Source organism: Podarcis liolepis, assembly GCF_965112155.1.
Source record: "Podarcis liolepis genome assembly, chromosome: 7".
NCBI classification, from domain to species: domain Eukaryota; kingdom Metazoa; phylum Chordata; class Lepidosauria; order Squamata; family Lacertidae; genus Podarcis; species Podarcis liolepis.
Window position 1 is genome coordinate 65,390,700 of NC_139561.1, and position 17,596 is coordinate 65,408,295.

At 43.4% G+C, this 17,596-nt stretch overlaps 1 protein-coding gene across 1 annotated transcript in view; it reads right to left on the reverse strand.

Annotated features, from left to right (window-relative positions):
- The window catches only part of RUNX3 (RUNX family transcription factor 3), a 137,741-nt gene that overhangs the window by 15,167 nt on the left and 104,978 nt on the right, over nt 1–17,596 (reverse strand). The window contains exon 8 of the mRNA XM_083511985.1: nt 9,894–10,058. Within this exon, the coding sequence (XP_083368111.1) occupies nt 9,894–10,058 (165 nt within the window). The remainder of the gene's footprint in view (nt 1–9,893; nt 10,059–17,596) is intronic.

A 17,596-nucleotide genomic window follows, 5' to 3' on the forward strand; every position in this document is an offset into this window, starting at 1 on the left:
TATGTTTTTATGAACACTTTATCTGAATATCCACATATTTGTACACTTTATTTGTTGAAGAACTGAATCACAAAATTCAGAGATGTGCAAATTTCAAAGGATAGCTGCCTTTGGTTCATGTATTCTCCCCCATCCCTCAACGAGACAAATCAGATCCAGCAATTCATACATTCCTAAGATATATATTTGCTTTTCTGGCTTAAGCTATGATGATGGATAGGATAAACATGGGAGATATTTAACACCCATGTATAAATATAGTTGGCAAGGTTATGGGCAGATGTGTCTCCTTGTGCCTTTATTTCCAATCCTTCACTCCTTCAGCCCTTTTCTGTCTGTCCCTTAAAACCTCTTACAATATAGCCGTATTTTCTAAGCGTCGTAGCATTTAACTGATGGTTCACATCCATTGATGTCTGAACCATTTCACTGAGTAAAACTTAAGACACCTACAAAAATAGTAAAGGTGGCATCCAATGCCCTTTGTTCCGTCGGCACAAGGATTTGGTTTTGCAACGGAGCTTCCCCCATCTCCTCTCCCCTTGCATGTCCTCGCCCTCTCCAAATCTGCTTCAGACGACTGGGGGAACCACTAGGCCTGATTTAGAGGGGAGGAGAGGAGGAAAAGTTTCCTTTCACAAGTGCAAATCCTTGCACTGACAGGACAAGGGACTTGAGGCTGCAATATTTAAACAATTAATGGGTTAGATTAATGAATTTTAAAAGCATTTAATCAATTAAAAGGCAGCCCCTGATTAATCAAGGAAATAATAATAATAATAATAATAATAATAATAATAATAATAGAAACTTATCAGTGCAATCCTACACATGTCTACTCAGTCATCCACCCTGCTGAGATGTGGGAATTTCTCCTCTGTTTTTGTCACTGGTTCGCCCGCCCACCCACCCTCAGTTCAGGGTGCTGCTGATGCTCCAAGCATGCTATGGACTATGTTGGCCGCTGTATTTCGGGGCCGGGCAGGAATTTTTCCATTTGGCAAATTGGCACCAGCCATTTGGTTTTCGCCTACCTCATATTAATTGTCACAACTCTGTAAGGTGGATATGCTCCTCCTTGGATGGAGGAGAGGTTGTAGCTTGTGCCTGCCCTCCATGCGTAAGTTTCACAGAAGTCTTTGATTATTTAACTCATTTCTTTCTCATGCCACACAGACTGTTCTATTAGGGTGCAACTGGGTTGCACTATCCTAAGGGTTGTTGGTTTTCCTGAAGACTGTCAGACTGAAGGCTGAAGCAATATGTCTCTGTATATATAAGGACCAGCTTGAGTGGGTGTCCGCAAAAAGTTAGTGGCTCATTGTTCATGTAATTAAGGTTAATTCCATAGCAAATTTCATTTCTGTTGTTCAAAGGAGCATCCAGGAACAATCAAACCCCTTGAGGAACCTAGAGGAGGCTCTTCTGAATATATAATTTAATATCTGGACTCAGTTCAACTGTTGTAGCTCAGTGACTAAACCCACAAGGCAAAAAGCAGGGTGAGGAGAGCTTTGGCAGTTCCATCAGAACAAAAAGCCGCACTGCACCTCTCTCCACAGAAGGGAAGAATTCAAAGCTGATGGGGCCAACTTTTGAAAACAAATGTCATCAAGCTGGCTCCTCTGTGCATATATCCAGTGCTAGCTCTTAGTCATAGTTCCCTCACAACAGCTTGGAGGCTCTTACTTAGAACAAAAAGTGAGGTCTTTGTGACATTCTTCTGGTATAATGATAATAATAATTTATTATTTATACCCCGCCCATCTGGCTGAGTTTCCCCAGCCACTCTGGGCGGCTCCCAATCAAGTGTTAAAAACAGTACAGCGTTACATATTAAAAACTTCCCTGAACAGGGCTGCCTTAAGATGTCTTCTGAATGTCAGGTAATTGTTTTTCTCTTTGACATCTGATGGGAGGGCGTTCCACAGGGCGGGCGCCACTACCGGGAAGGCCCTCTGTAGCCTCACTTCTCGCAATGAGGGAACCGCCAGAAGGCCCTCGGCGCTGGATCTCAGTGTACGGGCTGAACAATGGGGGTGGAGACGCTCCTTCAGGTATACAGGACCGAGGCCGTTTAGGGCTTTAAAGGTCAGCACCAACACTTTGAATCGTGCTCAGAAACGTACTGGGAGCCAATGCAGATCTCTCAGAACCGGTGTTATGTGGTCCCGGCAGCCACTCCCAGTCACCAGTCTAGCTGCCGCATACTGGATTAATTGCAGTTTCCGGGTCACCTTCAAAGGTAGCCCCACGTAGAGTGCGTTGCAGTAGTCCAAGCATGAGATAACTAGAGCATGCACCGCTCTGGCGAGACAGTTCGCGGGCAGGTAGGGTCTTAGCCTGCATACCAGATGGAGCTGGTAGACAGCTGCCCTGGACACAGAGTTAACCTATGCCTCCATGGACAGCTGTGAGTCCAAAATGACTCCCAGGCTGCGCACCTGGTTCTTCAGGGGCACAGTTACCCCATTCAAGACCAGGGAATCCCCCACACCCACCCACTCCCTGTCCCCCCAAAACAGTACTTCTGTCTTGTCAGGATTCAACCTCAATCTGTTAGCCGCCATCCATCCTCCAACCGCCTCCAGACATTCACACAGGACCTTCACTGCCTTCACTGGTTCTGATTTAAAGGAGAGGTAGAGGTGGGTGTCATCTGCATACTGATGAACACCCAGTCCAAACCCCCTGATGATCTCTCCCAGCGGCTTCATATAGATATTAAAAAGCATGGGGGAGAGGACAGAACCCTGAGGCACCCCACAAGTGAGGGCCCAAGGGTCTGAACACTCATCCCCCCTCCACTTTCTGGACACGGCCCAGGAGGAAGGAGCGGAACCACTGTATGACAGTGCCCCCAGCTCCCAGCCCCTCTAGACGGTCCAGAAGGATGTTATGGTCGATGGTGTCAAAGGCCGCTGTGAGATCCAGCAGAACTAGGAAACAGCTCTCACCTTTGTTCCTAGCCCGCCGGAGATCATCAACCAGCGCGACCAAGGCAGTTTCAGTCCCATGGTGAGGCCTGAATCCTGATTGGAAGGGATCCAAATGGTCCGTTTCCTCCAGGCGTGCTTGGAGTTGTTCAGCAACCACCCGCTCAATCACCTTGCCCAAGAATGGTAGATTTGAGACTGGGCGATAGTTGGCCAAATTGGCCGGGTCTAAAGATGTTTTTTTAAGAAGCGGTTTAATGACCGCCTCTTTCAGCGGGTCTGGGAAGGCTCCCTCACAGAGGGAAGCATTCACCACCCCGCAGAGCCCATTGCCCAGCCCTTCCCGGCTCGCTTTTATCAGCCAGGATGGGCAAGGATCAAGGAGACAGGTGGTCAGTTTCACTTGTCCAAGCAGCCTGTCCACATCCTCGGAGGTAACAGATTGGAATTGAACCCATGTAACAGGACCAGACAGAACTCTAGCACTCTCCCACCCTGGCCCTGCTCCCACGGTGGAGTCTACCTCCTTCTGAATCTGAGCAACTTTATCTGCAAAAAACTTTGCAAAAGCATTGCAGGAGATCTTGGGGTCCCTACCAGGCCCCGGTGGTACAGGTGGTTCTGATAGATTGCAAACCACCTGAAAAAGTCTCCTGCTGCTGTTTTCTGCAGATGCAATGGAGGCGGCAAAGAAGGTCCTCTTCGCCGTCGCCATTCCCACTTGGTAGGCTCGACATTGAGCTCTAGCCCGTGTCTGGTCTGATTCAGGTAGGTCATGGTGCTTCAGAGCTGAGCCTACTGCTAGGCCAGGGATAGGGAATCCCAGGCCTGGGGAATGAATGCAGCCCTCCATATCTCCCTATCTAGAGCTGGCCAGTGTGGTGTCCTTATGCTCAAAGGAAGCATACAATAGAAAGGTACAAACTTTGGTCACAGCCACACTATACATTTTAAACACTCGCTGGATCATCACCTTGTTGTGGTGAGTGGGCTTACACGTTCCTATGACCCTTGTACGGTCAAAGGGGAGGAGCTAGACAAAGAATGATCCAAAAAGTCCTCAATGGCAGAACAGGCAGAAGATAACAAGTGGCATGTTACAACAGCTGTGAAGGCAGAAGAAGGCTGCAGCAGATAATAATCTACTGGTCGTCGTGATACTCATGCCATCAGAATAGAGCCTCACTGCAAAGACTGTGCGTTGGTCAGCGTGCACTGAACTACACACATAAAACAGATTCACACATAGACATCTTCCAAAAACCAATCCTAAACCCAGGACCGTGAAATCTGGAAGCCCCTAGTCTTGAACTGGCACATGGGCAATGGATACAGATTCAGTCGTTCTGACTCAAGACTCTTAAGCACCATCTGTTTTCAGAGTTCCCTGATAACATTGAGGAACACTAGAGAAAGCTTAAAACATCCATTATTGTAGCTTGTGAACAAACTATTGGATACCAAACCAAGAAACACCAAGACTGGTTTGATGAGAATGACAGTGAGATTGAACACATTATTGACAAGAAAAGGAAGGCCTTTCAGCTGTGACAAAGAGATAGAAACTGTGCCACTAAGAAAAAAACCTATGCCAATGCTAAGGTTTAGGTTCAAAGAAGAACCAGAGAACTAAAGAACACCTGGTGGGCAGAAAACCCTCAAGAGATCCAGCACTTAACCAACACTCATGATGCACAGAGTTTCTTTAAAGCCACAAAGACTATCTATGGGGCAATAAATCATGGCATATGCCCCCTACACTTAACAGACGGTACCACACTTCTAAAAGATAAAGAAGCTATTGCATTGCGCTGGGAAGAACATTACCAGCATCTCCTTAACCGCAACTCACCCATAGTTGCTGAGGTCCTCTCACATATTCCACAGAAACAAATTAGAGATGAGCTTGCAGTATCTCCAAATCTAGGAGAGTTGTGTACAGCTATTAACCAAATGAAAAACAACAAAGCCAGCGGACCTGATGGGATATCTGCTGAAGTCTTCCAAGTGGGTGGAATTGAACTTAAACAACAGCTTCACAAACTCATTGAAAATTTCTGGGGGAGCAAGGAGATCCCAGCAGACTTTAGGGATGCCAAAATTATCAATCTCTTTTTAAAAAGGTGATAGAACGGATTGCAGAACCTATCAAGGCATCTCTTTATTAGCTGCGGACGGCAAAATTCTTGCAAGGATCTTAGCAAACCGTCTCCTAACAATATCCGAGGCTACCCTTCCTGAATCCCAAAATGGTTTTCTACCTTCTAGGGGGACAGTGGACATGATTTTCACCACTCAACAGCTTCAAGAAAAATGCAGAGAGCAAAAACTACCCTTGTATATGGCGCTTATTGACCTAAGGCCTTCAACACTGTAAATCATAACACCCTGTGGACTGTCCTTCTGAAAATTGGCTGCCCAGATTAATTTATGAACATCCTTCAGCTCCTCCATGATCATATGACAGCAACAATCGCAGATAACAATGGCTCTCAAAGTGAACCATTCACAGTGGGATCAGGTATTAAACAGGGTTGTGTTAACACACCAACTCTATCTATTATTTTCACTGCCATGATCCTACACTTTGTCGAAGGGAAACTCCCCACCAGAGTAGAAATCATATATCGAACAGATGGAAAGCTCTTTAATCTGAGTAGGCTGAAAGCAAAGAGCAAGGTTATCGTAACTTCCGTCATAGAGCTTCAGTATGCTGATGACAACATAGTGTTTGCACACTCAGAGGATGACCTCCAAACCATCCTAAATATCTTCACAGAAGCTTACGAAAAGTTTGGCCTATCGCTCAACATCCAAAAACCCCAAAGTGCTGCACTTTGAGGTTTAAAGAATCTCTCAAGGCAAATCTTTAAAAACGTAGTATAAACACCAACAACTGGGAAACACTGGCCTGCGAGCGCACCAATTGGAGAACAGCCCTTACCAAAGGTGTCATGGACTTTGAAGACGCTTGAACTCAGGATAAAAGGGAGAAACAAGCTAAAAGAAAAGGCACGTTTGGCAAACCATCACCATGATCAACTCCTGCCCGGAAACCTATGTCCCCACTGTGGAAGGGTGCGCGGATCCAGCACTGGCCTCCACACTCATCTACGGACTCACTGTTAAGACCTTGTTCATGGAAGATAATCTTACTCGGCTATGAGTGATTGCCAAAGAAGAAAGAAGACATTTTAAACATATTTAAAGGACATGGCTTTCTCAAAAGGATCCTGGGGACTGTAGTTTGTTAAAGATCCTGGGAAGTGTAACTCTTTGAGGGGCAAACTACAGTTCACAAGATTATTTGGGGGAAGCCTTAACTGCTAATATGGTCAAAATAAAAAAGTTCCTTCCAGTAGCACCTTAAAGAACAACTAAGTTAGTTCTTGGTATGAGCTTTCGTGTGCATGCACACTTCTTCAGATCTGAAGAAGTGTGCATGCACACGAAAGCTCATACCAAGAACTAACTTAGTTGGTCTTTAAGGTGCTACTGGAAGGAACTTTTTTATTTTGACTATGGCAGACCAACACGGCTACCTATCTGTAACTGCTAATATGGTATAAATGTCCTTTGAAAGGATGATTTAGATGTGACTGATACCTTCCTAGACAAAAGCTGAGGAGGAATGAAAATTCTCCACACTGTTTGTTGGCAGGGAGATACATGTGTGGGCACATTTTGCTGAATATTCTTGGGGGAGATATGATGAAATTCTTTTCTGAGAAATTGCAGCTCAGTTGCTGTCAAGATGGAACTCTTATTGTTAGTTCATGTTGGTGGATGAAGGAAGTGAGAGGGGACCAGAAGGGGTCAAGCCCATAATCTCCTTTATCAATGGTCACATCCACACCATGCAGTTAAAGCACATTTATACTATTTTACCAGCTCCCAGGATTCTCTGTGGGAAGCTGTGTGGTGTGGATGTGACCGATATTAAAATAATAGTAAACAATATTTAAACCGGATTGATGGCTGTGTTAAAAATTCACAGCCAGGGAAACTTGGAGGAGGCCATTTTGCTGATTATTTCCCAGAGGAAGGACTAAAATTCTCTAGCAGTTAAGAAAGAGCTAAAATGAAACAAAACAAGAGCCAGAAAATTATTCTGTGAGAAATGTTGGCTTTGCCCTACCCTAGACATTATTCTGGTGATGAGCGCTAGGAGGCAACTGCCTGACCTGCATGCGCCAGAGCCTTGTGTTCGCTTTTTAAGGCTGAGTCAGTGGTGGTTAAAGAAAAACAAGTGGGGCCCTGCAACGAAACATTTTGTGTGTGTCCTGGGAGCCTTTAAAGCTCTTCATTCTCAGGGATGAGGCTGCCCAGAGTAGGAGAGCATCCCCACCTGAGAAGACGGAGCTTTGAAGGTGTGGACTGGGCCAGCTGCCAGTCATCCAACCCTGTGCCTTCACAAGCTAGTCCCTTCCTCGTCCTCTAAGCTTCCTCCACTCTATCCCTCTCTATCTTGCACCACATTCAGCCAGGAACTGCTTTTGGAAGCTTTCCAAACAAGCCCTGGAGCCAATTTTGTTTAATGGCAATGGATCCAGGTGTGTCAGGCACCTGCTACATGCATGCATAGTTGCTTTTTAGCATTATTTATGTGTGTTGGGGGAGGGAGAAGTCCTTTGGTTTCTCCCCTACCATATTTCTTTTTGGGCTGACTGCAAACCTCTAGGCTTGATCAAGCCTACTGATACACCCACCTTGCACACGAATGGTACCATTTTTGCAAAAAACAAAAACAAAACATCATCAGTACTTTGGTCTGAGCATAAGAAACAGAGGAAGTTATTGTGTGTATGGTGTTTGTGTGGTTGTTATTGAATGGTATGAGGGCTGGGAGGGGGGCCAGAAGCAAGACTATCGTCTTGGTTTCTCTCTGTTTGTACCTGACCTTTCCTTCAATGAACTATGGGGTGGCTGAAACAGGGCTCTGCTCTTTTTAATCCTTGCAAAATCTACTCAAGGTTAGTAAGTGCTTAGACTGAGAGACTACCGTACTCAAGGCCACCCAGGAAAACTATGTGGTCTCTCCAGACCATGACCAACACTAGCGGCTTCAACTGTTTTAGGGTTTTCAAGATGCTGTATATCACCCCGAGTGTGGCTTTAGAAAGTTGTAACTTATTATTGCATAAAAATGCTAACATCTACACCACTCTGGCTTTCATGAATCTGCACCCCCCCAAGGGTACACAGTAATGGCACCTCTCTCTTTTGTCGTTAAAAGGTATGATGCTTACTATAACAACTTCATGGTGAGTACTGGCACCTATTACCCCACCCTTATGTTTTTTGCCTATACTTGGCCAAAGCAATAGCGGTAAGTCATTTCATATTTCCCAGATTGCCCAAAGCTGAGTCACTCCACTGCACTGTGGGAAATATAAGTGGTATCCCAACTGTCCGCTGCCGCAATGAGGGTCGGCATTTAAAATTTCTCACACTACCCCATGATGCCTGATGTAGCATCTCCAAACTCGGCCCTCCAACTGTTTTGGGACTACAACTCCCATCATCCCTAGCTAACAGGACCAGCTGGAGGCTGCTTTAGGCACTCTAGGAAATGTAGAAAGGGGACAGAGAGGTGCCTAGTCTGAGGAGCTTCTCAGGGCAGCATCGGCTAGGACAACCACAACTGCCCAGTGTTGCAAGTTACAAATGCTAAATGCTAAAAATTATCCACTGACTTTACATTGTACAGCATGTAGTCATTTGTTCTGCATCGGTCTGTTCTATGGTAGCTACTGATGTGATTTGCATTGTTTATTATTATTATTATTTATTAAATTTGTATACCACCCTTTATCTGCAGATATCTAGGCGGTCGGTTCATATTGTAAATTGACAATTCCCTTAATTTTAACACCAATAATGTTGAACACAACATATAATCAGTTACATCAGTTAATCTCACAAAAAATATGGTTGGTCTTAATATGGAATAGTTGAAATGTGGTTGGTTGGCAGGGGAAGGGAGGAAAAGTTCACTGTTCACCAGATATATGCGCATTCACATGTGCTTTTTAAAACAGGCACCCCAGAATACAAAGCAAAATAGTGGTAGTGACTCAAGAACTTCCCGAAAAATAGGGAGCAAGACTGAGAAAAAGGACAGTTGGAGTAAGACACATTCACCCCTTTCACCTCAATAGAAAGACTTGTGATCCAGCCTACAAAGTACTACAGTGAAGTGAAGAGAGCAAATGCAGCAGAACTGGGCTAGTAAACACCACCAGATGACTCAAGCCAGCCAGCCAGGGCACACCCTACTTATTATTGTTATTTTTTTCATTTATAAATTGCTTCCTATGAAACACCTCAAAATGATTTAACAATGAAAAGCAATTTAACAATCAGCAATAAAAACATATATAAAACTATGTTGACATATATAAAAACAACTTCAAATCCAATACAGATACACATAATAATAATAATAATAATAATAATAATAATAATAATAAACCTCCACATAAAAAGGCATGTTTGAAAAGGAAAGTCTTCTATAGCTGCCAAAGAGACGATAGAGACAGCACCTCTCTTATACATTAGCAGGAGAGAACTCCAAAGGCTGGGTGCCACCACACTAAAGGCCTGGTTTCTGCATTGTATGGAACAGACCTCCTGATGAGGTGGTATCTGCAGGGGCTTCTTCTGCAGAATATTTTGATCAATTGGGAGATGACCTTCTGTTTGTTTGGTTGTACGTCGCTTTGGGTTGCCCTGGTGACTAACAACTAGTAGTAGTAGTAGTAATCTTTGTCCCAAATTATATAGGACTTTGTACACCAACCTTGAATCTGGCACCTTGAACTTTGCATATGCATGCTGTTTGTTAGTTTGTTTAGCCAAACTAAGAAAACCAAACCCGTATTCAGCTCCACTTATTGCAGCAGGAGGACCATTTGCAGCGAGACCTGAGCCTTCAAAGGAACCAAATCTGTTTACCTTGGATCTGACTCTGTGCTTGTGTCCCAAAATGTCCAGGAGCAGTCAAGGATCCTCGGGGGTTGGGGGTGGTGGGAGTGATCCTCATTGGGTGCCGCAACCTCTCCAGCTCCCCAAAGCGATCCCCATAGGTTTTGGTTTGCTCTTCAAGCTTCTGTCGATGCCCTAGAACAGCAAGGAAAGCCAACAAGTACATTCAGTACAGAATCAATTGGGGCCAGCAGACCCATCAAAGATGAGTCTAGACTAGGGATGGAGAGCCTGCGGCTCTCAAGATGTTGCTGGACTACAGCTGCCACCATCCCTGATCACTGACCATGCTGATTGTGGCTGATGGGAGTTGGAGTCCCAACAACATCTGGAGGGCTGCAGGTTTCCCATTCCTCATAAGGAAGATGGACATTTTGTTGCAGGTCTCAGTTTATCCAGTTTATATTTGCAGACATGTTGCAGACATGCTGCTTATGCTAGAACAGTCTTTGCCAACAGGGAGCCCTCCAGGTATTTCGGATGACAACTCCAGCTGGCTGAAAGGAATTGCAATCCATAGCATCTGGAGGGCACCAGGTTGGCAAAGACCATGCTAGAATATTCTGGGTGGCAATCAACATAATGATTATCCTTTTTGCCCCCTGCCTCCAGGATGTGACCAATTCAGAGCACGGTGGGGGAACAAAATGCAACCAGAAACAACATGCTACTGAATTTGCCCTCTTCGTGTCCACAAGGATGTATTAAACTATAAACGAAAGCTATTTTGCATTTGGCACACCATGACATCATGACATGAACACGTTGGGTCCCCAGCCCGCTTGCCCAATAAGAAGATCTGTATCACTACATCAAACACATGAAATGTTTTCCATATGGAAGGATAGATGTGAATCTGATACTGCAGGCAGTAATAAAAAGCACGCTGGTAGTTTGGGGCGTTTTGGCGCAAGGCGGAGATGCTGAAAAATGCAGCATGGAATGCTGGAAACGTATCCCTTAAAGGAGAGGTTGAAAGCTGCTCTTTCTGTGTTCAAATCCCCACCCCACCCCCGCTCTGATGAAGAGAAGCATTTGCTTTGCAGTAATAAATAAATTAAAGCAATAAAAATCCACAGCATTTGGGTGCAAACCTCTTAGTTGAAATGGAGGAAAATGACAAAAGCTCTGGGCAGCTGGGCAAACATGGTAAATGTTGCAATCCAACATGATGTGGAAGGCACCACATTGGCTATTCCTGCATTTAGTGAAGATGATAGGTCCCCCAGGGTAGGGCTGCCAATTGGGCAGAAAATAACTGGCTTTCTTAAACCTCCGGGAAAGTTGTGATGTTTTCATAAAAGCCAGAACAATGCAAAGTTAAAACCGTCATACAGCATACAAGCACAGTCAGCATTATACAGCTGGTGTCCTTTATCCTTTTTTGCTTTATATATTTTTTTCTTTTCGAAAATCGCCTGGACGCTTTGTGGAAGGGCAAATTCTTTTAAGTTCAACCAGTCAGCCAACCAACCAACCCAAAGTGGCTGTTGCTTCCTGTAATGCACATGCCTTATAATGGCCTGTTTGACATTCTTTGCTTCCATTTTAAATGTGCAAAATTTAGAAGAGTTTATTTATCTTTCTTAGGCAGTGGAGGATCCCTGTCACTCTGACAACAAGGCCTGGTTTCCTTTTCCTCCTTCACCTTTTGCAGTCAGCAGTTGCCCATTCATCCTTAACTGCTTTAGGGAAGTTTCATAATTTCTGACAAACAACTTTAGAGGGCGGAGAGGTATGAAGTATGCTATGGATGGAGAATCTCCGTATGTTGTTGGGCTAGAGGTTCTTCATAACTCAAGTGGCAGAGGGTTTGTTGCTTGTAGTCGCTGCTTGGAAAGAGCAGGGCTGCTGCTGCTGCTACTGTTTATTCCTCTCTGGCCTCTTCTCCTCTGCTGCCTTCAGCATTCCTGGGCTTCCCTGCGTTGCCTCCAGTTGCCACAGCAGGGGAAGTGGAGTGGGGGCCCAACCATTTTTTGTTTTGCCTCAAGCCGCAAAATGTCCTGGGCTGGCCCTGATATGCTTGATGTGAACGTTTCTTACGCCATTGGTCACACTGAGCCATTCCTTTGGTTTCCTCTTGCTTTCTTAAGATACTGACCCTATTGACTTTTCTTGCCCTTGAAGCAAAGAAAAAAGTGTGTCAAGGCCCCACCCTCAGTCCCTGGATTGTATATTTTGTCCAAAGATTTACACCAACTCCCTAAAGCAGCAAGTGGGAAAGCATATTCAGCAATTAAGAAGGATAGAAGGGTCTTTGGCCACTTGATGAATGGGCCAACTGTGAAGAGGAAATAATCATCATTATCCTCAGTCTGTCTCTCTGCCTCTCTCTTTTGATGTGTTGGCTGAAGTCCAGTTGTTTGGAGTGAGGAGATGTGCCATGTTTACTCGATTTCCCCTCTTTTAAGTCATGGGAGAGCTCCCACAATTTGATCCCAACTCTACGGATCAAACTAGATATGATGGTGGTAGTCATACTGGTTAGTTCATAGGAATGCATGAAGCAGTCTTATACCAAGTCTATCGAGTTCAATATTGTCAACACTAACTGGCAGGAACTCTTTAGTGTTTCAGACAAGCCAGTCCCGTTCAGAGTTGCCAAGAACTGAACTTGAGACCTTCTACACACAATGTGTGTGCTCTATCGCTAATGGATGGTTCCCCTCCTTCAATCAGACCTGCTGTCAGCACCTGGGAAGGTTGGGCAAAAGCTGGGATTGATAGAGAGGGATATAGAAGGAAAGATGGTGGGTGGCTGCAGCTTTCGTCAGCATTTTGCTTTGCAACATACCGCACCACCCTGTAGAAATTAGGAAAAGGGACCCCTGTCTGCTGCCTGGTAACCAGCTGCAATCAATAATTTAACGATTCCAACAAAAACAGAAAGTAGAATAGAAATTGCTGCAGTTCACATGTTCATCTGTGGCCAAGAATCATTCCGGTGAATACCATTGGTGTTCGTCTATATTGTTGCTGGGTTTTTTTAAAAGGCCACACATTATAACTAATGTCGTTTGATGTTTCCCTTACATTGAAATGAAATGTAAGTTATGTAAATTGCATAGTTATGTAAGCTACGTTAAATAGCGGACAGGGAGATAATAAAGTATTTGGTAGAACGTGAAGTGCAGCAGAATGCAAACAGTGTTGACTGTGAATAATAGAAGTCGGAATGGAAATTGCTACCTTCTTATATTATTAAATATTAACAATAATAGTAAGTACTATTAATAGAAGAAAAAGGAAGCATTTTCACTTAAAGTTGTTTCCCTTTATAACAGAGGCTGTTAACGTCCATATTCTGGGGTGTGGAGCTCTATTATTCAAATAGGAATATAGGAATATATTTTGTTACACAAACTGATTTCCTCATGGCTAGTTAAGTTCCATAATAAGGTAGCCACGCCTCTAGCAGAAAAAGACCTCTCAGTTGTGAGTGCAACCTCATGCCTGCCGAAGAGACCGCATACAAAACCACAAAACAGAGATGGAACATTACAGCATGGAAGCCTCTCATCGCCTGTAACTTTTGGAAAGTAATTTTCTTTTCTGTCAGCAAAACTTCTCAACAGGATTTGATTAACATTGTGTAGGCTTGCCACAGGGAACAGTTATTGGCTTGAGAAGTGGTGGTAGAAATCCATCCTTGCAGGCTGCCAGTTAACCTTCCCTGAGGAAGTCACACTTTCCCGATATGAAGATTTGGCTATTAGAAACGGAGGACTTGTGGCTCACTAAATGGAAATGGCCCTGATTCGTTATTTGAATACTGATGTACATGGGGTGAATTTGCTGAGAGATAAGCATTAATGAGTAATGTTAATTACTTGACATGCATGTATCAACAACAGCCCCACGCTGCCTCTTTAAAGATGTGATCATGCATTGCAGATGTGGCAATCATAGACACTCGTTCTCAACCGGGAGAATCACAAATAAATTAGGGATGGGAAGGGCCTATATTGAAACAAAGCTTTGTGGCATGTGCTGATCTGCAGGTCTATCTGATGTAGCTGGCAAGACTCAGTACCTTGGCTGAGTCCTTCTTTCACTTCAGTTGTTTTCAGTGGATTACTCTTGATTTTACACAGTGATAAGATTCCCTGCCCTGCTATATCTGCCACACCTGGGATGATTCTGGGAGAGCAGCTTGCTTTGCTCTCTGAGCTGCTGCAGCTGGAAGCAGGAAGTGGCCAACTTTTCAACTAACCCTTGTAACTAAACCTTTAACAGCAGCTTGATCTGTGGATATGCAATGACTTCATTTATATCTATCCCATCAAGCATAGCCTCTAATGGCACAAAGCATAGGCCAAGCCATTTTTTTCCTGGTTAGTGGGCATCCCAACTGACTAATGGTTTCAGCTGAGAGCAACTGGACTCTGGGCAAGTTTACACATGCATTTTCAACATTTACTGCCTTGCTGGAACTAATACTGAATTAACACATATCATTGTACATTAACAATGAATTAACAGAAAATCTGTATTAGACTAGATGGAAATTATGTGTGGTGACAGGAAGATACTACTTCCCATACTATTTAATGTGCAAATCCCCACTAGGAACGGAAGGACCTGTCAATTTCAGTTGTCTCAGTATTTTCCAATCTTCCATTCTCCACATTTTGCGCCAAATGGATTAATATATATATATATCATGGAAATTCATTAACATTTTAGTACAAATTTATCCCAATAAACACGGCTTTATATGCAGTTTTAAATAATGTATACATTTTTGGAAGCATATTTGTTTGCTGTTTTTACAAATATCTTCCTTTTTATGCACACTTTCCCCTTATATGTGCACTTATATAAGCACTGGTTGGTTGCAGAACTGCATAGCAAAAATCAGATGAGTGTGTTTCAGTTTGCATATTGTTTTGGAAATTGGAAATTGGATAGATGTGGCTTTAAATATGTACTAATTCAAATTTCTCCTCCATCCCCCGTCACTACTGTAAACAAGCCATGAAAAAGTGTCAAGGACAAGCAGTAGGCAGATGTCAGAGGTGATTCAGAAATCAGGAAGCAGAGTCAGGAAAAGTAATGCAATTAGGTAATTTTAGACTCTGGAATCTGGACTTAATGGTTTTACACTTCTACACTTTATTGTTTTGGACAACAGTTCCCATCATCCCTGACCACTGGCCATCCTGGCTGCATGCAGCTGATGGGAGTTGAAGTCCAAAACATCTGGAAAGCACCAGGTTGGTGAAGGCTAATTTAAACAATGGTACAGTATCAAAATTTAAAATTAGAGAAATTCTAGCTTGGAATCTGACCATTAAATGGGAAAGGAAGAAGAGTGCAAGGGAAGCTTCAAGACCAGCTCCAGCTGGCCTGTCTCCTCCTTGGCAGCCACAGAACCAACTAACAGCAGCTGATGCCGGCTCCTACTGTGGCAGGACTGGTTGTTTTGTTTTCTGAGCATGTGCTTCTTTGGTGTTGTTAGTAACTTTGGGGACTCTAGTTGAAAAGTGGGATATAAATCTATTAAATAAGTGTTTGGGTGTTTGGGAAGCATTGCCCTCTGAATTGGCTTTAGACTCCCTTTAGGGATATATACATGCACCATCTAAAAGCAAACATAAAGTAAGCTACTTTCTTCAGAACTATTGCTCAGTGCAGATACGCGTAATGGAAATGTAAGCAGAGGGAATTGATCAATTGATTAAAACCAAGGGAGCTAAATTAACTGAGATTTCCATAAGCATGCGTTAGTGACCTAATCCTACCTAGAAACATTTCCACACAGCATCAGCCAAAGCATTTGCTTCTGGGCAGTCCTACGTGTGCAGAGTGGGCTCCAGGTTAAAAGCTGAGAAACTGGGAGACAGTAAACAGGGAAAGAGATGTATAGGAAGCTGCATGCAAGCTATGCCTGATGAAGTTTCCTTTTCTGAACTGTTATAAAAGGTGCAGGGAGCCCTGTCCTCCTTTGCACCTGACCATCCTACAGAAAATTGGTTGGTGAAGTTTTTACTGGGGTGGCAATTAAGCATGACAGTGTGCCAAAACAGCCACAAGGCTATTGCCTACAGTAATGTAGACCTGTATATGGGTGTTGCTCTACGCATACGTAGCTGGAAAAGAACCATTTGGAAATAGGCATCTCCCAATCTGTAGCATTATCTATTTTGGGCTGCTCACCAATGTGGAAAGCAACTGAAGTCCTTTATTTAAGGTCTGAAAAACAACGTAAGACTGCCCAGGCTCAAAACATGGCAACCTGGATCTTATTGTTCAGAGACCCCCTAATAGCAATCGACTTGTGAAGCAGAAAGGCACGGAGCCTGTAGGTGGCACTATAAGACAAAATACAACTTATGTGAGATATCAAATACATAAAAATAATGGCAATTAGAAATATTGGGCTCAGTCCAGAGATGATCCTCATGGCAAAGGGACCTTGCAAGGGATTGTGGATGTTGCTAGGGAAGTGTCTAAATTTGCACTGGTCTGCTCCTGGCCTTACTTTGACATGCTAGGAGCGCATTCTATGGATTGGTTTATTTGTTCCCTGCGCGGTGGGATTCAATATGGGATTAGGTGAGGTGATAGGCATGTGGAACAATTATTCCACAAGTCCAAAGTCACAAGTGGGATTCAAATGCTGTCCTGAAAATTAGGCTTGTGCAATTAAAGTGGATTAAAGCACTCTGTCGCCCTGGCTCAATAAATCTACTTCTTAAAAAGGCTTTTGAAGTTAAGAAAGTAACAGAGAAATTTATTGAAAAGTGAGAGAAGAACAAATGATTAATGGTAAGCCATATCTACACCCCGCAAGCAAATCAGAACCAGTGCTGATTGTCACATAACTGCGCTTTAAACAAAGCAGAGCAAAAACTCCAAAAAGTCTGGGTCATAGTCTAACCCCTGTGTTAGCTTTTTGTGAGCAAATCAGGATGGATGTTCAATAAAGAGGGTAATCTAGAGGAGCCTGTTGCTTTGACCTGATTGTCAGATCAGAGTTATTTAGCAGAAATGAATATATTATTGACCATAATTATTATTAATAATTATTGCCCATTATTAACCACCATCCATTCTGAAATTATACATACCCCAAATCAGGATCTATAACATTTAACCAGTCCAGCAAACAAGCAAAAATTTTAATCAACTAAAGATATAGTTGATACATTGATAGGGATGGCGACTTTTCAACTGACTACTGTAACTGTGCCTTAAAGTGAACTTCAAGCAGCAGCAGCAGCAGTTGTTGTTGTTGTTGTTGTTGTTGTTGTTGTTGTTGTTGTTGTTGTTACACACCTTCACCAGCAGTTCCCAGGGTAGGTTAGAATAATTAAACATTAAATTATTATTTTTTTAAAAAATACAATAACAGGAATAGAGTGGGCCCCGAAAACACACATCTTAAGTGTCAAACAGTGCTCACTTTTTGTCTTTTGTAGGTCAAGCTGCTAGTTAAGGTACAAGAATGAGTAAACCAACCCCCGTGTTGCAAAATATGAGTCAGCAGTATCCAAAGCAACACGATGGCCATCCTGTTGCTTTTGATATTGCTGGTTAAGGTACAAGGGCACTATACTTTTTATTCACTGATGCACTTTAAATCTCACCAGCAATGTGACTTTTTAGTTGTATTCTTGCACACACCCTTCCTCCCAGCGATCATCACTGCTGCCATTTTACTTTGTGAT